At 41.1% G+C, this 25,520-nt stretch overlaps 1 protein-coding gene across 11 annotated transcripts in view; it reads right to left on the bottom strand.

The window, feature by feature from the left end:
• The window catches only part of AGAP1 (ArfGAP with GTPase domain, ankyrin repeat and PH domain 1), a 382,734-nt gene that overhangs the window by 179,262 nt on the left and 177,952 nt on the right, over positions 1-25,520 (bottom strand). For 10 of the 11 annotated variants that reach the window (XM_056350248.1, XM_056350249.1, XM_056350251.1 and 7 more), the window contains 3 exons: positions 18,416-18,543; positions 7,161-7,316; positions 2,188-2,280 (listed from right to left, as the gene is read on the bottom strand). In XM_056350248.1, the coding sequence (XP_056206223.1) occupies positions 2,188-2,280; positions 7,161-7,316; positions 18,416-18,543 (377 nt within the window). The remainder of the gene's footprint in view (positions 1-2,187; positions 2,281-7,160; positions 7,317-18,415; positions 18,544-25,520) is intronic. The other variant, XM_056350246.1, reaches the window with a different exon arrangement.

Raw genomic sequence — 25,520 nt, 5'->3', positions numbered from 1 at the left:
CTTTTCTGCTTGAAATAGTCATAGTTTGAAGTTACCTTTGATTACAAACTATCTATGGGGTTTTTAAAAGTAATGAAACACTGTCAGTATGAATACATATTGTATATAATTTTTTTTTAATTAAATGTTTCCACATCAAAAAAGTATTTTTTCCTACTCCATCTTTTTTTGCTTCAATGGCTAGGTGGCACCTGTCTCCTACACTTCACTGACGTTAACATAGGAAAGCCATGAACTCCCAAATCTGTTCTCCTGACATGTATGCACGATGTGAAACACCACTGGCAGCAGCCACCCCACAGCACGGCACACCGCTCAGCCTCCCTTCTTCTAGCACCCTTCCAAACCTGAATAGGGTCCTATCTGCCGACTACAGACCTGCTCAAATACTTGCTGATAACTGCTTGTACGTGACAAAATGAAATTGCCATCATCGGCGTTAGTAACAAGAAACATGCATTCCCAAAAGATTGGTAATACTTAGAAACCAAGCTCCAGGGAGAATTTTTCAACCCCAAAATTCAGGAGCTCAGAGGGGCTATTTCATTACAACGAGGTATAGTGCAATCCCACCTAAAATGCTTACCTTACAATACTCTCCCTACAAGTGCATTTTTAATCACGTTAATTTCATACGAAGGCATTTTAGAATAGAACAGTATGTACACCTTGAATAAATATTGAAAAGTATATTCCTAATTTTTTCATTCTCAGCTGCATTCACAGACACTTCTGTTTAATTAGCATTACCCAAAAGAATTCCAGCCGGTCTAACCCATCTTGTACCATACAAAAGCTACAGAAAAAAACCCTGCAGCTTGTTTTAAATGCCTGGAATCTCCTCCCCTGAACACAGAGCCAAATACTGAGCTTATCTGGTTTCAAACTGCTCTTCTGAATTGCAGCGCGTTTGATTAAAATTTGTCTACTAGAGATTCACAGACACGACAGCACTTTTGCTGCCTGATGGTCCCCAAAGGTCTGTTTAACTGCCTTTAAGGAAGAAAATCACTGCAAATAGTTAAGGGTACAAAGCCAAGTCCCCCTCCCCCCCCCAAACAGAAGAAAGAAAAAAACCCAACACACATAAACCCACCCCCAGACAGGAGACCCAGGGCTACCTGGGAAGATGAAGCATGGACTGAGGAAAGATTAGAAGAGGCAAGTGACCCTCTGGAGAGTAGGAAAGCCACCAAAAGAAACTGGAAACAACCATGTGACAAGAAAATAAGCTCCCTTCCCTTGGCACTTTTGCTACCTCCAGCGAAGTAACTCACACAGAAGTAAACACTATCACAGAAACTATTTGTAAAGCGTGCCGTAGAAACGCTTAGCACAGTGTTCTTAATCGTGTGAATTCAGCGTCATTTAATTTGAGAAAGTAAATGATCTCATTCACCCAAATACTTCGCATCAGACGCTGGCATTGCTTTTGCCTTTCAAAGGGGTGTTCACAGCCACAATTTAGCACTGAGTTTCCGGGCTAATGAAAGTGCATCTAGGCTAGTAAAACAGACCAAAACAAATCCTTGAATTCAAGTCCTGTTGTGTAATGAGGAAGTTTAATTAAGGCCACACATTACAGCTGTAAACGTTCTCTTATATAATAAGGTCTAAATGAAACTGAACCTAATCAAAGTTACAATTCCTTCATTAGCAAATTACAAACAAGAGCGCACAGCTGACACACCGGCTATGATTATCACAACTAATTGCCTCGTTGTTACAAACCAGCCTGAAACTGTGTTCAGATGTCCGTCTGCAGTAGCAAATTAGGGCCACATCAGGCTATTTCTGCGATCACAAGGGGCTCTTGTAGAGCGATCTGATTTACCCTGCCGACTGGCAGCACACGGCCCAATCAAAGCCCCCTCTACAAAGGCAGCTTTGAAGCCAGCACAGCCTAGAAACCCGCTCCATATGCAGGCCGGCAGACTGCACTTCATTAGGCCTGTTGTCACATTTTCCCTCTTCTTATTCTAATGATCCTATTTTAATACACATAGGAACCTCTCCTAATTGATGTCAAGTGAGTGACTTCCACATTCATCACCACAGCACATCAAACGCGTCTTGGCGCACCGGCCCGCCATCAGAGTGCTTAAGACCCGAGGTGTGTCTCCAACTACGGAAATTTTTAAAAAAAGAAGGGAAAGAAGAAGAAAAAAAAAAGTATTTCAACATTACCTGTTTAATTGGGATTGCGCGCCCGCTTCCAATGCTATCTGTTCTGCTCTCCAGGACCTTCTTCTCTTTGTCTGGGTCACTCCCTTTCCGAGACTGCAGAGTGAAAAGAAAGTTTGTGCTCCATTAAATGTAGCAGTTCACATAGAGGACGCTTCCTATTTTCTTTTTTTTAAAGCAATTTTGACACATAAAAACAGACTCCAAGGCCGCAAGTTAGAATCTACAAAAGTATACAACCGTCCTAAAATCTGAATATTCAAAATACCGCCTGTAATTTTCAACCATCCACTAGTCTGAAATGGTGTTTGGGTTTAAAGAGTTACAGTTTCACTGCCTGAAGACCCAGCAGATCAGGGGGCACGTTTCTGAAGTTTCCAACAGCAGCTCCAAAGAGGAACGAGGGTTCCAGCTTCTCATTAAAAAAATCTGATATATACATGCATACGTTTAACTTCCCTTGCATGGTTTTTATAAATGTTATCAACTACTCAGAAACAAAATTTCTATGATGCTGGTTTTGATCATGTTGACTTTAACTTTCAATTTTTTTCTACTTTTGGGTGGTTAAAAGTTGGAATTGCGGAAGGTAGTGATTGATGCTGAAATAAGTTACCTGAACACGATGAAGAAAAATCAGCATGAGAAAAATTTAAGCAATGATGAAAACCTGAATGGCCCCATCTTGGCTTTACGTGATGCTGTAAGCACCCTAGGAGTAACTCACAGCGCTTAGTTCATGACTTTATAAAGTTATATAGGAATTTTAAGAAGTTATTCAGATTCCAGTCCATTATTGTGAAAGAATGCACGAGCATAATGATTTTGACAGATTTATTTTATTACAAAAAGAAGACCTGAGAGTCATCCTCCTTAATAACTGAACTGACAAGTGACAACTTCACTCCATTACTTTTCAATAGGAACATTACTTTCACAATTTCGAAAATGGGAAAACATTTTCATGTGCTTTTCAAATCAGAGATGATATATGAAATGAACACATTTGTGATGTCCAGTACCACAATGGGAAGTTAATGAAAACCAGAGCGACACAAGATCCCGCTTTTCATTTTCAGCAGAAAGAGATGTTTGAAAGGCACGGAAATTAGGAGAACAATTAGGATCACTGATAGCTAAAACCCATTTTCCATATTATATGAAGGGGTGGAAGGGAGAAAAAAAATCCCCAAAACAGCTGCCTTTGGGCACAAGAGGAGGGAAGGGGAGGGAGAAAACCCATGGAGGAGGACTTCAAGTAACACCATTCTAAGCAACACATTCACCCAGCAGGGATCCCATGCTGCTTTCCCCGCTCCGCCGGGAATGGGCTCCTATCACTAGTTACTATGGTTCGGGGCAATGGAATGACGTGCCGGGGAATTAAACAAAGAATAAATGAAAGAAAGCAAAACAAGTGGGAGGGATGAAATCCAATGTTCAGGATAACTATTGTTCCTCGTCCTTCAAGACAGATTTCTGAATCTGAAAGTGCCACTTCCCAATAATACAAGGCAAAACAATGCTTCAATGGCGCAAAGCGCCCGTAAGTGACATTTTAAAGAAACTCAGTGAAGGTAGCCAAATCCTTGGGAGGGAAGTTGTCAACTTGAATGTTTCGTTTTTTATCTGACTTTTTTTTTTTTTTTTTTTAAAGAAAGGATCCTGCCTCTGAAAAGCAAGTTAAATATCTATGCGCTATTTTTAATTTTATTTTGAAACCATCACATCTTCCACCCCTTAAAAGTAACTGCATCTGGAAATAATACATGGCACACAGAAGGGAAATGTCTATATGAAAAATATCACCAAATGCCAAAAGTATAGAAACACGGGAATTTGTTAGGCAAATTCAATTTTAGCTGCTTGTAATCACAAAATACACAAAATTTTCAAGGGCAGAATCTTAGCAGGCTCCGCTCTTCATTGTGCAGTGAAATAGATATATTCTGATCCTTTATGCTTTTGTACCTATGACACACACAATACATCTTACACCCTAGAGAGTGGGGGTGGGTGGGGGGTGCAGGGCAGAAAAGACACTAAACCATTCTGGATCAATATTTGCTAGGACTTTTTCTGATGCCACACCTACACATTTAGTCATTCATTTAAAGCTTCATTGAAACAAACCAGAAAAAGTAAAAAACAAATAAAATTAAAACACTTGCATGAGTAGTATTATTTGACTGACTTCCTCTTTGCATTGGAAGTCATACAAAGACTTACATCAACATAAAACCTTACCCAAGTTATGTCTGTCAAGACATATTTAATCAAGACAAGATTTAATCCCAGAGGGATACAGCACCCGAGTTTGGGCACAACCAGAATCCAGTGCCAGCAGTCCACAGAGCCCCAAAAGCAAGAATACTGATCTCTAATAGTAGACACTGAGACACAGAGTTCATTTCAACTTTTTAAAAAAAGTCTTGCTTGCAATTCTGTGAAGTTGTAAGATAGGTATTATTGAATATGGGAAAGAAGATGCATCCTACCCTACAGCAGGTCACTCACTCCATATGGGGCTGGCTGGACACACCGTTATTATCGGTTCTTTGCTGAAGGGGACCTCATTTAAGATGCAAGTGCATCTTAAATCCCCACCTGCACTATACACTATTATTTAGTTGTCCCTGTTTAATACACTGCACAAAACAAAGCGCATTTACCCTTCTGCTAATATTTGATCTATTTTATCACCCAAGGAGAAAGTCAGCTTGTTGCAATAAAGCTTAAACACGAACATGCTTAAAATTCTCAACCCTATTCCTACTCAAAAGCTATAATCAATTTATGAAAAATAGTATCCGTTTTCTACTTAACCCAATTTTCTTCCAACACTAAAATTATCTTCATGTAGGAAACTAAACATATTACCTATGCTAGATAACAAGGGGTAATTTGCAATTTAATAGAGATCTATTTGATTCTGTGAGTGATAAAGGCATAAGCAAGTAACAGACTAGGAAAGAAGCACAGCAAAAAACCCAGAGCTAAACACAACTAGACAGAAAATACCGGTCCTCTGTTTATTCAGCAAAATAAGTCCAGTTTATAACTTGGATGATACAGTATGAAACCTGGGTTACAGCTGGGTCACTGTTAAAATACTTCAGGACATGGATTACAGGGCAACTCATTACACAACATTCAGTATGACCAGATTTTAAAAGATTGAACTAATTCTGAAAAGTCAATATTTTTTTTTTGTTTCCCCCACAGGTCTTGTTTTCCCCCAATTTCCCCTCAGTTACTGGACATGAAGACAGTTATCAACATCCTCTCATGTTAGTAAATTTGATCCTCATTATACTGTTAATTATCACAGACCAGAGCTTCAGTGCATTTGTTTATAGCAAATGCAGCTGACAATGTTCTTCTCAAACCTTTCTCTGCAATTGTAGATGGGTATACTCTTCTCTATTCACTTACTCAAATTTACATTTATTACAGTTTAAAGCATCCCCAGTCTCCCACGTCGACAACATCCATAGAACCCTTAGAGCGTTTTATGCATCCTTCAGACTAGAAATGGTCGTCAAATGCTTTTCAGGGATGCAGTAGCATCTCGGTGCATTTCCAGAGGTGTAACTGCTGGCAGTTCCTGGGCTGACACTGACATCTAGTGGGGTTGGTAACTCCTGAGTAAGCCTCGGCAGCAGCAAGTCTTCCCACCAACAGGAGGAAAACAGCACAACTGCGATAGAGTATCAGCATCAAAACTGGATGCTTTTTATCACATCACTCACTTCTGTGCATTTTATTGTTTTGCACCTAGACACGTGCACCTTAACACAAATGTATGATTTCATTCCTTTCTAAGACCTTATTTTAAATTAAAAAAAAAAAACAACACCCCTGTTGGGATGGACACATGAAATACAATCCCTGAGACTCCGTACTGTCACTCGGCAGCACTCCATAGCGATGACAAAACTTTCTACTTGCTAAAGGCCAAGAGATCTGGTTTTGTTTAGAGTACAAGGAAATGGTTTTACCACTTTTGTATGCGATTCCCTGGATACAACCAAGTGGTGAGCTAGTTTTGGGAAGCAAACATGACATCGCCTTTGGGACAAAAAAAAGAATACAAACTGTTTATGAAGTCGTGGCTTTCTAAACACAACTGACAAGTAGCTACAATCACCAAGGGACTGACATGCGAGCCCACAGGGATTCTGCGTTTTCTATAAAGCATGTTAAGTGTCAAAAAACTGCTTACAAAACCACAATTACGCACACAATACAATGCCAAAGCTTTCAGCAAGGCTGCTAAACTAAGGAAATCATCACTCAAGGCTTCATTATCAACTCCCAAGCTACTTATGCATAACAAAGACCTATCATATTGGACCAGTCAAGCTTTCTATTTGGTACATTTATTTTGCCTCTCAATGAAGCAAAAAACAGATGGTTTGGGAAGAGAAAGCTCATTTTAATCTCCATCATCTCTCCTAACCCTGGAAAAGTGAGTTGAGGCAGTATAGTAATAAAGGTAGCGTAGGGGATCCGCTTTGCAGTACCGAATGGCATTCCCATGGCAAACCCCGAGACCTCTCTGCGAACACAGGAGACCTCCCAAGGCAGCCCCGAGTCAGCAGCGATGCTCAGGGTAAGGGCAGGACTTACAAGGGGAGCAGAGATCCAGCTTGCTCTTTGATTGCTGCCAACCCAGGGAATCTAGGCAGCCCTGAGAATTAAGGTCAGATAAAGGCTCCAGAATTCAACTGTGGATTCACTTCTCTCACTGCAGTTCCTAATGGGATAACTTCACTGTGTTTAGCTTCTGTTTACGTCCTCAAACAGAACTGCCCCACGGTAATTATAAGGCTGCTTCTGTTTTCAAGTGTACAGAACCATCTCAATGCTCCTGTCTGGATTAGACCAGCTCAACTCAACAGGGCTGAAGTTCAGGCCGCCACCACAGAGCACTACGCAAAACACAGCAACAGTCTCTTCCTTGGCTCACTCACCGTGAAGAGGTTGGATCGGCGCTTGGACTGTTTACGGACAGGAGTTGGTGTGTTGGCAGTGGGAGGAACATCAATCCGTAGCTCCTTCTGGCTGGTACTTGGAGTTGATGGGACAGAGGAGGAATAATCACTTAAACTCCCTCCTCCATTACTGGTCTGCAAGGATTAAAGTTAGTTTTAAACAGTGATACACTGCTTTCAAGAAATTACAATCCACAGCTGTATCTTACTTAGTCCTGATACTCAAGAACAGCAGCCTAGGCTCAGGAACACAGCGGGACTGCCCTACTGCCACTTTTCCACACATTTCTATTCCAAGCCCTTAAATATTTTCTCCACCATTATTTTTTGACAACTTATGATAGTTCTGTTGATACCCTATTTTCACATTTCATTCTACACAACATAGTCTTAACTGGATAGAAACAGTTTTGTCTGTTTTACTAGTGTACAAGTAAGCGAAACACTGGGAAAAGTGTGCCAATTCTGGCTTTGTAGTTCAAAAACTGCTAAGTCAAATTCTGCCTCAAATCTAAGAAAAAATACCTAGCGCCACAGAACTGCGTAGCTGGACTTAATCCTAGTCTGAAGACATCAGTTCACTGAGAGCTAATCAAGCAAATGCAAATAATTCAGTATTGTGAAATGGCTGCTGCTGTGAGACAGCTCCCAACATATTTGCTGAAGCCGCTGGTACAGAGACACAAAGCTTTCAAGGGAGACATTCCAATTTATTCAGTGTAGCCCAAACTTAAGGTTATATCATAGTCTCAAAAGAAATAAAGCACTTAGCCTCTAAAATAATTAATGAATTGAGGTAACAAGTTACTAATAGCAGGAAAGTGAGGAAACCAGACAGAATGGAAAGGACCAAAAGGTGATTAAGAACAAAGGCTTGATTTTGTTTGGTTTTTTTATTATTATTGCATATAACAAAGGAATACTAAAAAAAAAAAATCATCGCAAAGGATGTGAAAGTAGTCTGGAAAGGCCAAAGGACTAATATTTTTCCTGTCAGATACAAATATACCCTTTCAGGATATACTGTGTGTGCTGATGGGGGACTGGGGTAGGGCAAAGGTGGAAAATTCTGCACGCTGTTGACATAAAGCTCACCAGAAAAGCAGCAGTGGGTGAAGGGTCTGGGCAACAACTCACACATAACTTATGAGGGGGGAAATAAAAGCTCTGTGATACACACAAAAGGGTGAAAGAGCGTCTTTAAAGCAGCCCAGTTTCCTAAAAGAAGTGAGGAAAGAAGGTAAGAGGGTGTTTCCAGGATGCCTGAGGAGAAGGGTTCTCCCATGACACTTAACCCATTACTTGGTCTCATCTTAATTGCTGTAGGTGGGAATTCCCCAGGTTAGGTTGCTCCAAAGGAAAAGCAGGCACTCCACTGTCTGCTCTTCAGTGTTGCACCTGCACTAGTGACGGCACTTACACATGCCCAAAGCTGCCGTACAGCGGAGGCACCAGCAGCGCGATGGGACTTCTCACGCTCCGGGGAGGTCAGCGTACGGACCAGGATGTTAACTTGCAAGCAGTCAAGATTAAACCTCTGAAGGAGAACCAAGTAGGAGACAATCCTTTATATCATCCGGCTGAAGTCTCTTTTAATGATTTTAAATCCTCTTCTGATTCTTCCAGCTTTTCCAAATTGTGTCATGTCGTCCCCCCGTCCCCCCCCCCCTTTTTTTTTTTTTTTAATTTAAGAAGCAAAGGATAAAAAGGAAGAGGCATGAGACAAGCAGCTTATGTTTGGGCTAAAGGGCCAATCAATGCAGATAGAAAATCCAAGCTGAAAATCACTGTTTCTCTGTAAGTAACAACATGTTCCTCAGCTCATTCCTGTGTGACAAAATAGGACTGACAACACCGCTAATGAGCTTTTTGATGGAGAAAGTCCTCCTCTTGCCCTCTTTAAATATATAAGCATATATAAAGGACATGAAATTTCATTTCCCTTCATTGTGTCTACACTGGCAGTCAGGAAGTCAGAGGGAAGGGTACCGAAAGTAGCAGAGGATCTTCAGAAATTTTTTTCTAATATTCAATTACCCAGAGGAAGTAGCAAGCAAAATTTGGAGATGGCCCATGCATATAAAACAAAGATGATGAAAGAATGAGAGCTGAAATAGTAATTCTTAGTGTCCTAACACAGAATGGTAACACCAGAGAGATGAGCAGGACAATCTGGGAAGAAGTGATCTTAATTTGCCCTACATTTGCTTTCTCTTTCTCTATGGCATCATGCGGAGACACCAAGCAGCACAGCAAACATACAGGAGTAAACAGCCTGCACAAAGGCACACTGAGCCTGTGGAAGTCAGAGACTACCTCTCCAAAGCAGCACAGGAAAGACTCTTCCCTGAGAAACAGTCACGAATAAACACGTACCTAGGATGCTCAAAGTGATCACCAAAACTTTGCTGAAGTTCAAACAGCCAAAGACTTTGAAAATGAGTACTCAAACTGTTGGACATGTCAGAGATGAGGAGGGTAGTATGAAAGTCTTAAAATGTGGCTGACAAAAGGAGGTTTAGGGGGGAACATCTGGAACCTCAAAAACTGTACAATCAGCATTAGGGAAAGAGACCAAAGATGTTGGTGCCAAGGAACGGCTTTCAGACTCGAGTGGTGAAACCCTACTGTCCACTCTGCCATGTCTGAACCAACCCGGGGCAGGGAAAATGAGGGAAAAGGAAACCTAAGGAAGCAACCATTAACAGGAAAGGGCACTGAACACATTTAAGATTAAAACTATGCAGCTGCAAGGCTCACCTGAGAAGAAAGGTGACAATAAGCAATGGAAATGGTGGAGAAAAGAAAGATCACAACAGGGTTATGCTTCAAAACACTTAGAAGAAGCCTCTTCTACAGAAAGGAGAGGAAAAAGGCAAGAAGGAAAGATTCTGATGTTGTAAGCTGATAACAGGATTCGAACGGCAAACTGTTGAAAATAAAAGGATACAGCTATGTTTCTGTTTGCAGTTTGATCAACTTGATAACTATGCACCACCACCTTTTTTTTTTTAAAAAAAAAAACAACCTAAAATTAACAGATTTCTACCCTAAGTGCCTATTTTCCTGGCAGACATCAGAAAGGATTCCCTAAAATTTTAAACCTTTTGCCATCTTGTAGCATCATTCTGTACTTTTTGCAATGAGGCACTGTTTTCCTGGATTTTTAAGTGATTTATTTTCCAGGAGTGAGTAACTCCTACAGGAAAACACACACATGTTGGGCATTCTAGTCCCCAGAGACAAATATTCCTATACAGGCAGCTTCTATAAGTCCTGCAGGCAATTTTTCTCTTCGCACATACTAACCCCACTAGGTTTCCAACTTTGTAAATAAAATCGAGCTGGTTTCGAAATAAGCCATATCATATCCACTGGCTGGGAAAAAACCCACCGCCCTACCTATTTCAATGAAAGACTTAGAAGTGGAAAACTTTAAGGTTTCCACAAAAAAAAAGCGTAGCTACCAATACTGAACAAGCTCCAACTCCTACAAAGGCTGCTAATAATTAGCAAACATATAAAACTATACGGCTGTTCTGAAACACCTCGATATAGAGAATGGGTTTGACGAGAAAGAGCCCAGACGTGACTTCCAAGTTGTAGCCTGCACAGACAGAAGCAATGAAAAATGCAACCAGACAAGCCCTTGGAAACCATATTCTCGGTAACATCTGAACCTACGCACTGAAGGAAACAAAAAGTGGCGAGTGGTCTCTGTCAGGTTGTTTGCACCAAAGCAGAAGTCTAGGGACCTTGCCTATATTTTTTTTACATTAAGATCATAGAGAGGAGTTCCCTGCCATCGGTATGCAAGCGCTTAATAACAAGTTCACTAGCGCAAAGTACAGGATTTAGGACATGTGGCAATAACTATAATTCACAAACTTTATGTTTGTCCCAAGTGATAAAAATCAAGTCAGTGAACCTGAAGAATAATCTTCCTCACAGCACATGTAGGCCAACATGTGTCCCATATAAACCCATTTGCCGACTGTAGACAAACCGGTCAAATCTGCGGCACTCAAACCCAACCAAATAAGCACTCTAACACCCGTTGGGACATAGCACAGGATAACACTACCTTTTCAAACAAGTCTTCCCACTAAGCTGCTCTCGAGACTTGGATACACCTGAGAGAGATGTCAATATAAAGGGCCACTGCTCTAACCAGTCATGGCAAGAGGGACAGAGTCAATCAGACGACTCTAGGTAGGGAAACTGAGTCTCAGCAGAACCGTTTACTCAGATACGTCCCTACTCTGTGTTCTCGGGTGACTGGTTTCCCCCCCTCATTAAGGCAGCACGCCCATCCTCAAATGTGCTCGGCTTCCGGATATAAACAGTACAACCCTGGTTTTCCTTCCTGCTAGGAAGGTACACCGCCTGATGGTGGTGAATGAGCTTCAGAACACTGTTACAGAAAACCCTGAAAGTCTGTCATGTTGGGGATACGTTATTTCCAGAACACACCCTGTGTGACTAGTTAACACTCCATTCACAGAAATGTATACCTTCATACAGCCTTCTGGCTTTGCTGCCACACAGACTGATGCTGTAAAAAACCTCCAAGTCCTGGCAGCAAGCACAGGTTTAGCAGAATATTGTCACTACGCTGTTACCAGGTAAGACCAACCGAGATGAAGCTATCAACCTGGCCTAAGTTGACCAAACAGGCCCGTTCAATGCAGTTACCTCAAAGGCAGCCAGTGCCAACGAGAGCGTTAAAGCCTGTCAAGAGCTGTATACAGCATCCGCAGTTCTGTGCAGAAACAGGACCGAATCAAGTCAAATGCCACACTTTCAAAGCTCGTACACGTTTCAGATTTCCTCAGTAAACAAACCAGGGAGTAATTCTTGGCACGACAGTGACCTGTGTTAAGAAAAGGTTGGACTTACCCTTGTATTTGCAAGGGGTGTGTTCCTGACTGGCCACTTACACAGAGGTGGCAAAATATTCACCTTGTACCTTATATAAGTTATCTGGTATTGCCGAATGATTCATAAAGCTTACATAGTATAAAAATCAGGCCAAGCGAGTAAATGAGAGCATAGGAAGAATAAAGCTGAAATTTTTCTTCTTGACAAATAAGCCAACACAAAGAGAATCAAAGTTTTTCCTGTTCTCTGGATATACCAGGACACTCTCCAGAAAAAAACACCTCGAACCACTGCTTGAGGAGAAAACGAAGGCAGCAGGTCCCAATTCTAAAACAGGCAAGAGACTGCCAGAGCTTCAGGGAGTCTGGGAACAGCTGGAATAAAGCAAGTCTGGATCAAAAGCACAGATTACATACCCTACAACAGAAAGCATTTGGTCTCTGCACCTTCTGTGCTTGGGGAAAGCATGGAAAAACATATTTCTATAGAAACACCGAAGCCTCACAGAAAACTCTTTAGTCGGGACACATTTTTCTTTGCCCACTTGTGTACGATTTTTCTCTTGCAAGTCACATTATCTCAGTCTTTCATCTGAAAACACTATAGGCAGGAGTCCAATTTATTCAAGGGATTTTGGTGATATACAGTCACACATCCAAAGACATATCAAGGAAGAAACTGTTCAGTCATCGCCTCGGCAAAAGCCAGAAATCGTTGAGTACGCTGCTGTGGAATACAAATTTGACAGCAGATATCAGACCTAAGCCCCGAAAAACAACTCTGGAGATTTCAGCAAGTCTAGCAAGACCAAAACTGTCCTGTGGTAACTGTATTATTTCCCCCTATTTAGCAATTTAACTTCAGCCTTTGGGACGTGTTAAAACTTGTCCCATCTCAGGAGCTTTTGCCTTTTTTCGCTGTAACAGCAAGGCAGAGGAAAGAGCAGATCTGTCCTATCAGACAGACCAAAGAGCCCCAAGAATGTGAAGACAACTTCTAAAGACAAACTAAGCTGGCACTCAAAAAAGTCATCTCAATGAAATCAGTAATAACATTTAATGAACTAAATGTGACAACAGGCTTCAATAATACAGCAGCAGCAACTGCGTTACAAACTGGAAAATCTAAGAGAAGATCAAGTCTGAGTCTGAAGTTTCAGAGACCTTAAAAAGGAAAAGTTTAACAACAGGCATAACAAACACTAACACAGGAATGTAACTGCTGTCCTGTGAAGATAAAGAAAGGAAGAAAAAGTACACCAGCAGATGCACTGAGTCAACACTTGAGTCCTGGAGAACGCACTTCCATATACATGTGCACTGCCTGTGAAACGATGCATGTGAACGAAGGGGGATACATACACGTACATAAAAAGCTCGTTTTAAATAAATATTAGAGCTTCCTTAGAAATAGCCCTGTAAATACAAAAGGATTATGATAGATGTTGCAATGGTATCAAATATTGTTTCCACTTTCTCTGTTTTGAACAAAAATTTTGTTTTCATTTTGCAATGACATGAAAAAGCAGAAGGAAAAGCTAGCTGAGCAATGTAGTTCTTTATTCAAGCGCGCAAAATACAACAACAGAATATTTCATCCCAAATGACCCCCACTACAAATAAGATAATTGTACCCTATACTGTTTAGTGCTTATCTATAATCAGGTCTCGTCTACAATAAAATAATGGATGATTAAGCTGACTGCACTTTGCTTTTAATAGTTTAATTTACATATTTAGACAATCATGTTGCAGTAAAAACTTTATGGAGGCATAGGGCAAGCATAAATAATGCATGTTTACAGATTTGCAGCAGGTAGCAGGGACAAAGCTCGTGAGCTAGCCATACCTGAGCTGCAGTTTAGTAAAATGTACGTTAAGCTCCATACCTTTCTTGGGTATAATGCAAATCTCCTAGGATAATGACACTGCTGACCAGTAAACACATTTCTTGGCACTGAAGTCCACACTGTATAATGATTTTGCAGGTGACTTTACATGGTAGCACTCACTACTCAGGTAGTATTTTTAAATGCAGAGCGTGGAAGGTGTGGAGTCTAAGGTCCTGCTCTGTCACAGCAGAACACACGCAGTACAGGCAGGCATGGAAACACGGTGCCATTTCAGTCCCCTCTCACAGCAGAACATAAGCAGCTGAATTCCAGGGAAGACGGCAAGTGTGAAAATAAATGCAGACTACAGATTTCGAGGAATTACAGTAACTTGTAAATATTTTTTCATTTTTTACCTTCAAAACTGTAGCCCCTCAGTAAGCTCACACTGCTGGGGACTCCTAGCTAGAATCTCCACATCATCACTTGGTCTGAAGAAGGGCCCAAAGTCCTTCACACAAACAGCAACTACAGGTGTCGTGCCATGGGATTTTCAGATGTTTTTACAGCAGTGTAAACTTAAGAACAGGCACAGCTCCAGGTGACTGCTCAACAGGTTATCCAGTACAGGGCTGCTTCCCATGGATTTCTGATGCATCTTGAGCTCAGATGGAATGCACTGGGGACCAGAGGTGGGACTCACCTGAGCAGCCTCATGGTTTTTGGAACAAGATGGTCACCACTTTCAGGGTCTGGGTAGAGAAAAGAGCCCTTTGGAACTGCTGGATGTTGGCACTGCTCTTGTAGGTTAATCTCTTAAAAACACATTCCTGGTATGTCAGGTGTAAAGGACAAGCAACTCCTTCAGTACAGGAATGAGTTCAGGGGGAAGGAATGCCTATGTGGTTTTGTGATGTAAGGGGAACTCATCCTATACTGAAATAAGATTTAGCATGGTCTACAAGCATATCATGCCTAGAAAGACTGGCAAGGGGCGGGGGTGTGAGAGGACTGAAAGGTGGGATAGAGATGGGGAGGACACTAGATACAGAAGTCTGTATCGCCTGGTATGCATTTCTTGTTGATGGCCAAAGTAAAAAGACCTTTCCCAAGACACCCTGTGGCTGGTAAGAGGCCTTCAGTACACTAAACAACACTTCTTGCTCTCAAAACAGCTCAGTCTACCCCTTGTAGAGCTCAGAAAAAAACAGAAGGTGAACTGCTGACTGAAATACTTCTCAATGCATCAGACAGATTGTTTCCTAGCAGAATATAAGCAGTATTATACCATCCTTCTTGTTGACAGAGTATACAATAGCTCTGTCCATCACGCATCATGAATGATACCCTCGGATTTTAATAATAAAATTCTTTGCATGCATTCTGGGCTGCCCTGAAAGCCAACGTATGTATGTGAAGCACTTGCACCAAGGATTATTGACTCTGGCTATCAAAGGTTTCCACCCTCACCTTCACTGACATACATGCATTGTAAACAAGAAGTCAGAGAAGCAAAAAGCAATAGCACCTGCTGCAAACGCAAGTGGGTTCTGTCACTGGAACAGGCAGCATCTCATGCTGTGAAACAGGCCTCTAGAAATAGAGGAAGTGCGTAAGCATAGATGTATCTGAGAGCATTTTCTGGAAGATGTGACCCGGGCGATCACCACCTCGGACTGCTGGACGTGAGTATCGATATGCATCCAAACACACCAACAAGTCTTTCACCACTTGAAAACTGAAACTACCGGGTAGAGAAGCCCTTGTTGGTATTAAGCCTTAGAATTTCCCCCAAGGCATGCTAAAGACTAGACTGGGTAAGGTGACACTTATTTCTTCTTTTCTCTCAAGCCTAAGCTCTTGACTGCAATGTCATCCGGACAGTTTGCAGGAGTTAAGATCGCCAGAGTGATCCAACCAGAGAAGGAACAATATCTGACTTTATCTGAAGTGATCCGTGTAACCACTGCTTCTGAAGGCCTTCACTCCCGTGGAGAATGCAAGTGGCAGGGCACTGTAATGATAACATTTTTGATTCATGGAGGAAATCTTCAGTGAAACATCATTACGTCAAAAGAGATGTTCTAAAGGGCAAGACACCAGCCAGTCTTCCAGCCAAGATCAGAGATGGTAAATCTTCCCCCAGATCATCTTAAACCTGGAATTGCAGTTGCAAAGTTCTTTTAAGTCTAGGATAAGGATTCAGCTTCCTTTCCTTAAACAAGGTCATACTGCCTTTAAGTGTAGCACAAAGGGGTTGAGACATGAAACAGATTTATGGCCTATACTTTTAGACATGACATCAGTCTCGGAAGACAAACTTCTTTGACTGGTGTTGCAATTGCCCCTTTAGATAATTATGCCAGCTGGTAAAGGCAGTAAAGAACATTATTTCATTTTTATTGAAACAGATTGTAAGGATCCTTATCACAAAAGCTACTTTGTCTTGATTTTCCCAAACAGTCTTTATCACTGGCAAGAACTTTGCTGCATAGGTGAAGTACTTGTCTAGAATTTGCTATTTGCTGTTGGCTTCCAAATGAGACTTGGGTAGGAAACCAGTGAGAGCCTAGATATTTGATGTTCTTCATCAAACCTGATTCATTAACAAGAAGAGTGACCGCAACTGCTCTAAGACAATGCAGAGCATTGAGATGCAGGCGGCTAAGACTGGGTTGCACAAAGCATCATCTATCCTCCTTAGAAAGTCTTGGAAAACCATAATAATAAACTAGGACATTCTCGGATCCAAGAGTAAGGTCAGTACTGGAAACGGTGCCACGCGTTGCCCGCATTTCTGTGACAGCATGTTTCCTCTTTCACCACTGAATAGGGTGGGTCTCAGCTAGTCCCTGCAGGCAGCATAATTCTTCTCGGTCTAGAAGTATGAACAGACACAAGTACCCAGAGAAAATTGTTTGGAAGAAAAGCATTTCACACAGAGGGTTAGTTCAAGCACTTGAGCAGTGGACTGGTCAGAAAGAGAGCGGCTGAGGGAACAGTCCATGTCACATACAACAAGAAAGGGGAGAACCTCTTCCATATGAGGAACTTGTACTTCACCAGAAGGTACCAGGGCTCTTCAAAAGAGCCATGTACCCTAACACCTGCTTTAGAAAGGGGGGCCTGAACGTGAGTATTTTCTTTTGGCATAATCAGCAGAAGTGAGAGTCACAGTCTGAGGTTGGTATCTGGGTTCAGCTCAGGGCAGAACATCTCAGAGCAAAGAATTCCAAGACCAAACCAGCATATGCATCTTTAAAGGTAACCCAATGGCAGAAGTTTCCACCAAGTGGCTGGTCTCCTGTGCCCAAGACCACAGATAAACCAGAGACCTTACCCTGTGGAATAAACCTCAAGAGTGTTTTCAGAAGACAGTAACACCTCAAATTAAAAACAAAGTGGAAAAAAAGGGGACAAAAAAAAATACAAGACAACAAAAGCTTTTCCCCAAAGATAGAAAACTTCTTCACTCTACTGCTTTTTGCCAGAAAGCAGACACTCTCAGTGTGGCAGAAAGGTCCATAGATAAAACAAAACCTCACATGGGTGGCTCAAGACTGCAACATCACTTTAGAAGACACTATTGGCATATTATTGACTGGAACACATGCCAGGAGACCTGGTGGATACCTAACATTTCAGACTGCTATAGGACACGGGGCCACAGCTCTGGCCACAGACGGTAAGGGTCAAAATGATGGTGGCCCTATACATCCATCTGCCGAGAGCAGCGCGGGAACACAATCTGCCTGGCTGCAAAGGTCTTGGGTCTGAATGACAGGGCTTACGGACATCCTAACTGAGAACGTCCACAGAGACAGTCACGTTGAGGAAGGGGGCACATAGGAGAGTGTATTACCATATGTGGGTAAAAACTGTGCAAGTTAGAAAATTTTGGTATTAACCGTATGTTTCCAAAAAGATCCTCAAGGCCACCACTTTCCTGCCATACATTAAAGGTAGCGTTTTGTTCTGGTTTTACACATAGTATCTACAAGCCAATAGCAACGTATGTATCGCTATGTCATTAAAGGGGAATCATTTCAACTGAGCATAACTGAGACAGGCAATTACAGCTGTGCACAGTGCTCACAAATGTAAAATTCCAGCACGCTAACCACTGAGATACACCAGCTATTATCGCTCAGCACACAACTGAATGAGAACAATAAGCAAAAACATAGTGAGGTAATTTTAAAACACAGTACAGCAAATCCTGCTATCGTAACAATGGGCCTACTCAGAACAGCAGGTTGCTGGGCATAAATCAGGACCATCAAAGATGGCTTTAAAGCCGAAGTATTTTACTGCAGCAGCTTCTTGAAACAAAGTCAAGCCAATTAAAAAAAAATATTGCTTCAAGCTACAGATCACCAATACCTTTCAAAAAAAAAAAAAAAAAAAGACAACCACAAACAACTACGTATCAAGCAGTAAAAAAAGCACTGGCATTAAATACATTAGATGACAAGCAAGCTATCAGCTCCTTTTTCAAGCAAGCATTCATCATAGTCTGTACCTGGCTGATATGTACGGCAGAAACCTGGGCAGAACACACAGAGGAGTGGCTTGGAGAGTTTGGTAGGGATTTGCAGGGTCCAATTGAGAGCTGCTGCTTCTTCCTAGTTGCAACGATCTTCTGAGCAACTAAAGAAAAACAAAACATACAGGTGGGTAAGCTATAGCACATACTGGAAAACATGGCATGTCAAAAATATATAGAATGCGTAATACACAAGACACGGTGTTCCGTTGCCAAAGCCTGCTCCAAAAATTCATTGTAACACATCCAATTCAGATGACAGATGGTGTTTTTCCACAACATGCTCCATGTGAGAGACTGACTCTGTTCTGCACATGGATGAAATTGCCCTAGTACTCTCGCTCTACCAGGTGAGCTCCAGAGAACCAGCAACCTTCAATCCGAAGGGGAAAAGGTAGGTGTACAAGTTACAGAAAGCAATACCAGGAATGCTCCAAGTCCACTAGGAGCTTGTAACACCACACTAGCAAAGCTTATGGTAATACACATTTTCCATTCTTCTTTGGGATGTTCTTCCTGCAGACAGAAGATAAGTATAAACAACACTTGACTACCAACCTAGTTCAAGTGCATCTCAGTGCTGTTTACTGATACAGCCCTGGAAGGTGTCCTACATCACAGAATGCCGGTTCACTAGGAAAGCTATCACTCACTCCCAGTCCAAGCAGGTTTGGTTTACAAGGCGGTGTGCACTCTCTGCTGCTGAGGAATTAGGCGGACTTTTCTTAATTACCAGACGCTGCATTAGGACAATCAGTTTTGGCAATCACAAATTTAAAGTATTTGAAACAAACAAAGTAATGAAACTGATAAAGGGTCCCCAACACAGAGTACCTGGATTTGTGTTGCCACACATCACCGTCCGTTCAAATTCATTACGGAAAGAAGCTGTATCACGACTTCTAGTTTTAACTTTTACTACTTAGCAGCACTAGTACAGCCAGAAAAATGCTGAATTTATTTTGCCATTTACTAAGGAATCTTCTTCGACAAGTAAAGGAAAAGGATACAGGGATCAGAGTCACTAACATCTCTATATACAGATTAGCAGACTCAAACAAAAAATGGAAAAAGATCTGATACGACATGCAGCAACTTCCACACATGTCCCTAATTTTTCAGTTTTAAAGGAGTCACACTATTTCAGTAATTTCTTCGATACACTTGCATTTCAGTTCAATCTGCCATTCAGCTAAGGCCTTTGGAAAGAGTTCTTTTTAGCTCACAAATACTTAAAAATAAAATCCTTAATGCTGTATTTGTTGCCTACCTTTTAGGTCACAAATTAAGAAGTAATCAAAATTTCAGTCTTCAGAAACAGAAACCAGTGTCATGGCTAACCAAAAGCAGTACTAAAATTTTTTTAAAAAGCACTACTTGTGAAATTTATCTTCCTTGCATGCAGCAATCTCCACCAAGTGAAGCACTTCATGAACATAGTCACTGGCATGGTCTCCAAGACCAGTCAATCAGGCAGAACAGCAACAACTATTGGCATCTACTTAAAAAGCCGTCGCACAGAAACTGGCCGTAATTAAACCAACAGCATTCAATCTGTCTTGTTCAGAAAATACAAAAAGATATTTTATGTAAATTCCAAGATTTTTTCCCTCAATACATTATAACGCAGGCAGAGATATTGTTTAGCAGTGTAAGCATACAATTTCTTCTCAAATGAATGCAATTTTAATAACAAACTGGTCTGTGGCTTATGTTTTTCATGTAAATGAATGATGGCATAACCATGATTTAGTGAGAATACACTGTATAAAAAATGGCTTATATATATGAAGCAGCAGCTTCATTAGTTACATCCCACCTCCAATAGGCCTCTTATCATCCTGAAAGGATGATATCAATTAATTTATCTTTCCCTGGCATATTGATCATAACCTTCATCAGCTAATCATGTTTAAATTACAGAGGAATATCGTAGCACTCTGTCATTTCAGAGCCATTGGTTTATTGATCTGGAGCCTGGAAAGCCATACATTAAAATATTTTAAAACACATTAGTGAATACAGAGAGCAAACCGAAGGTCAGATTTTAACATATGCACATGGATTTGTCTTCATCATGTGTGGTAAAGACCTAAATTAAGACCAAAACTGAATTAAAACCACACATGAATGAAAACTACTTTCTCAGCGAAAGCTCCACTCTCACATGAGAGAGGTAATTAGTCAAAGAAAATATTTACCTCTTTCCTTCAACCTGAATATAGGTGTGTTTGTGCCATCACATTAACACAAACAATACCGTCTTGCCAAATTATCATTCTCGGAAGGCAAAGGAAAAAACCAGAAAAAAACCCAGGATAGTCTGAATTCACCTATTCAAACCCACAACCTGAACGCTAGCCAAGTTCTACGAAAGCAGACACTAAAAGAATAAATACATTTTAAAAAGCAAAAAAGCCCACAACTTGTTACTCTAGAAATGTGAAGAATAATCCACAAAGCAGCTGGAAACTAAACCTTACACAGAGCAGCATGAAGGGTAATTTATCCTGTGCGCCGTATAAATGGTAAAATTGCAGCAGAAGACCTAATGTTGCCTACTTAAAATTGTGCTACAAATTCTAGACAAGACCATTCTTAGCCTCAAATTTCTTAGCTCTTCCCTCCGTTAGAAAAATGATGTGCCCCCTAATGAAAATCCCCTTCTGAGCTGCCAAACCTTCCTAATTCCCCCTCCATTTCGGCAACCAGACTAATATCCCCCGCCAGAGCACGGTTCCTCCTGCCTCTCCCCTCTCTTCATTAGGCAACCCGCTCTCCTTTGAGACACCAAACAGTTTTTGCTTCTTTCATTGCAGTCGTGTAGCTGCCACTCCATAATTAGATTGCATTCAATATTCAAGTGCTCAGGGCTACTTGCCCTTGGATATGATGGTGATACGAGCTTCAGAAGTACCTAAAGGAGTACCCTGACCCTTCAAAGTTTGCAACATATGAAAGACATGACTGATCATCTGTGGGGCAATCGCTGGACTGTCAAAAGACCTACTGTGCTTTTTCTACAGCTACCTTGAGAGAAGAGATGAAACCTAAATCTTGCCCATCAGAAGTCAATAAAAGGGGTTCAGCACATATCTCCTCAGCAGTGCTGCTGCAAATTCACATTTTCTACATCTTCTATTCCAGAGAAGAAAGCCCTGAAATACACAAAACTTAAAATGCCTAGCACTGAAAACCCCACAGATCTGCCAACTCCTGCTGCTGACATCTTCAGACACAGTAGTTAGTGAGGAAAAAAACCCACAGTTAAATGGTTGTGTAGCAAGAGAGAAATACACCATAATTATAAGAACTAACACCAGATCCAGAGAACAGCCACACTATATTGCTTGTTCAGCCTGCAACCCATTTCTGTTATTGTATCTTTGTTAGGACTCAAAGTGATCACTCATTAGCAGCTTAGTGGTGGTAGGAAAAATCCTTCAACCAACGCATTTTGTTTCCACAACTATCTACAAGTTCACACTGGATTTACAATCAACTTTGTCAGTGCATCAAAATATTCAAAATTATGGTTTGTTTTGCTTTTGTTTTGTTTTGTTTTTTTGGTTGGGGGGTGGGTGGGGTTGGTTTTGGTTTTTTTTGTTGTTGTTGTTGGGGTTTTTTTGTCCAGAAGGCAGTACCACAACCATAACACTTTAGGCAGCCTAGTGGCTAGGTAGGATCTTCACTGAAAAATATACAGCAATAAATACATGAACTCCTGAGATAAGCTGCAGCCATATGCAAACATTTTTCTGCTGTTAATGAAAGCCAGCTAGTGTACTTCATTAACCAATTTAAGGCTACTATGAGTTAAAACCTTCAGATTCATACTGAAGCACCTGTAATTGAAATGTCAGTACAGAGAAAGCTGCACAATTAAAACAAACGTTGTTCTATAAAGTGAAGAGAGAATGCAAGAAAGCAGAGTATTTTTGCCCCAGAGCTTTCAGGTTCCATCTCATCCCAAAGATGATTCAGTGATTCTGAACTTAATCTAAATATACTTGCTAAAATATGTTTCTGAAACAGATGAACACCGACTTAATCTGTGGCAGATACAAGAAATAATCAGGATAGTGACAAGCATTTCAACTATTTTTAAAAACCAACTGCATTCTCTCTACTTAGATACTCAATTCAGGTATCAATTTCAGAGAGTTTGTTTTATTGTAAGCCATCTATCTGTAGTATGAAAAGCGAAATGAAATTTATTTGCAAAGTCACAAACTCTTCTGCAAATAAACAGGGAGACGCCAAGGATATTTAGAGTTATAAACCAGGAGAACTGATACCTAGCAAATACTCGGTCTTTGAAGACTGACACTTATTTCTTATATATTTAAACTTAATTTCACAAGCCAGAATGACTAGAAGTTATATTTTGCTTTAAGGCCTTGTTAATTAGAAGCATGTGAAATTCCTGGTCTGCAAGATGAATAAAACGTCCCAAGTTTGGAGAAAAAGCTCTTGACTTGAATGCCTCTTCTTCCATGCCTGACCTAGCTCACCAAAACAAAATTAACCTTCCCACCCCCTGCCACTTTCATCTCAAATGCTACTTTTTGTTAGTCAAACCACTCATTCGTAAGCAGCCCCTGCTAACTTCTCACCGGATCGTTTCGGGGAAGGACCGTACCACTAAGCAAGAAAGCACGGTGGTCCGGCAGTCTGAGCTGAAAAGCAATGTTTCCGCACTCCAGCTCAGCAGATCTGCAGGCAAACCACCGCCGTTTCCATTTGCACAAGGGAAAAATTTACCCATCTGCTAATTTTGGCCAAACAGAGCTCTCCTATTCTGCTCCAGACAGCGTGGGGCTGACGATCAAGAGGACTAAATTCACTCGTGGGAGGAATAGCAGGTCACCTCCTCTCCCCGAAACCCAGAGCTGCACCTCCATAATGAACCGACTCCTCTTTGTGCTCCATTTCGGAGCTAATCACCATTAGAAATACTGTTGCCAGAGTAACTGCTCTGACAGAGTTGTCTTTCCTTGGTTCAAAGGGTTGTTCACATGTCAACTTCTTGTGCAGTGTGAGGCTGCTTTGGCAGGGGCAGCCGGGTCTCTAAAATCTCATTAGCACAGCTTCATTCAAGTGTAAGGACAATAAAGGCAGAGACAGACCTGGGGGGAAAATGCTCCTTACAAGAAGTTCAAGACACAAGGTAAGACTGTCTCATCTAGCTCCACACCTCTTAAAACCGAAAACACAAAGGTACCTCTGCATCCCACAATAGATGCTCTTAGGGAAACCTCACCTAGCCCCAGACTTGATCTCTTCCAAGATTTAAGATGGGTCCTGGAAAATGTCCAGAGGTATCAACAACCTGATCACTGCTCTTTCCCAAAAGGCAGGGAATAGCATCACTGCTGCGCCCTTTACGTTGTTTTTTACCAAGGAACGCTTCAAGTAATAAAAGGGAAGACTCCAGGCACACAACACCTGTAACATCTGGTGATATTTCTCTTCTCAGTTACCACCAGTCCAAAAGCATTGCATATTTAGGAGATGCAAATGGTCTTACCGAATTACCACTAATTTAAATCAAAATTGGTTTCTCATAAAAACATGTGTAAGACCATTTATCTCTATCTCCACTGTGTGTCCAAGTACGAGTAAACGTCAGGTTCGGTTAAAACCTGCCACTTTGTGTGCAAAAGATGCGAATGCAAGAAGCATGCAGTAAATTTTCTTCCACTTATTGACAGACAGAAAATAGCTTTCAGCCAAAGTTGGAATACTCATGGCTGGCTGAAAAATAACAAGGGATAAACGCTCATGAATATCTATTTTAACCGCTGGGCGAAAAAAGCCCCAAACCTAGAAGTTTACACAAAGATAACCTTTCATCTTAAAACAACACTCCCCCCATACTCACAGATCACTTTGAATGACAAACTACGTTGTATTGTTGTGGAAAGTCTCTGTTCAACTCACATCACCCATTAGCAATCTGTAAAAGGTGAAGAAATAGTTTTCAATGAAACCCAAGTGCTCTGCCTAACACGAGCCAGATCCCTGAAAAGGAATGTTGGCCTTTTGAAATGCTATGCCAAAATTTTATTTTCCTCCCCCCCTCAAAAAAAAAACCTTGCAGGTTGGAGTAACATTTATGGCAGCTACTGATTCGATGCTTTCACAGGCCATCAAAAGATCTCTGCGTACAAAAAGCATGTAATATTAACCTCGCTGCAACTGGTACTAAACAAGATGCTTGATAAAATGATGATTTATAAGGAAGGCTGCACAATATATGCACTGTACTTCACCTCTGAAACGGGCACGTTCTCACTGTAAAGTCAAAGGCCACAGTGATATTTTTAGGTAGGAGGCAATTAACGTTTCATCATGAGGCTTACTTAAGAAATCCGATTCGCCCTTTAAATGAAAAAATTTGTGGGAAGTTAAGATATATAGCAGCTTACATATTTACGGCAGCTGCGTTTTAGCATAATATTCCATGTTTACTATAAGTGTTCAATAAAAATAAATTTATTCCACAATTACATATTACAGGCAAAGCAGTAATAACTACAAGAGCAAGCACTAACCACAAATGCTTTTGAATGGGAAACATTAACTTAAGTATCCACTATTAAGGCCATTGTGCTTGTTATTTTAAATTCAATTCATTTTTTAGGCTAAACAACCTTTATACTTCTCTGTTTAAAAGGAGATCTTGGCATACCATGTGGCAGCTGTAATACAGAAACAAGTACTGGGCACCTGTAGGCTTTGGGCTTGGATGTAGCAATTTCTGAGGCCGGGGGAAGCCAGTATGTATTTGCACATGTCCTAAATGTGTTGCCAGTACAAATTCACTATTTTCCATTACTAGACTAAAACAACAAAAAAAAAACTCACCCCAAAAAACAAACAAAAAAAAAATTACAAATGCGTTAAGGGGAACTTCTTGGCCTGTTTGTAGGCCAGCTCACCATTACAGGGCACAAGAGGATCCAGGCGTCTGCACGCAGCACAGAAGCGTAATTGCAGTACTGCTCTGTATCACAACGTGCACCTCCCTGTCTTGCTGAGGGGACACTCCTGCCAAGGGAACCCTCCACTACATGTT

This window comes from Falco biarmicus, chromosome 8 (genome assembly GCF_023638135.1).
Source record: "Falco biarmicus isolate bFalBia1 chromosome 8, bFalBia1.pri, whole genome shotgun sequence".
Taxonomy (NCBI): Eukaryota; Metazoa; Chordata; class Aves; order Falconiformes; family Falconidae; genus Falco; species Falco biarmicus.
Note: the sequence above shows the minus strand (reverse complement) of the source record. Positions and strands in the feature narration are given on the sequence as shown.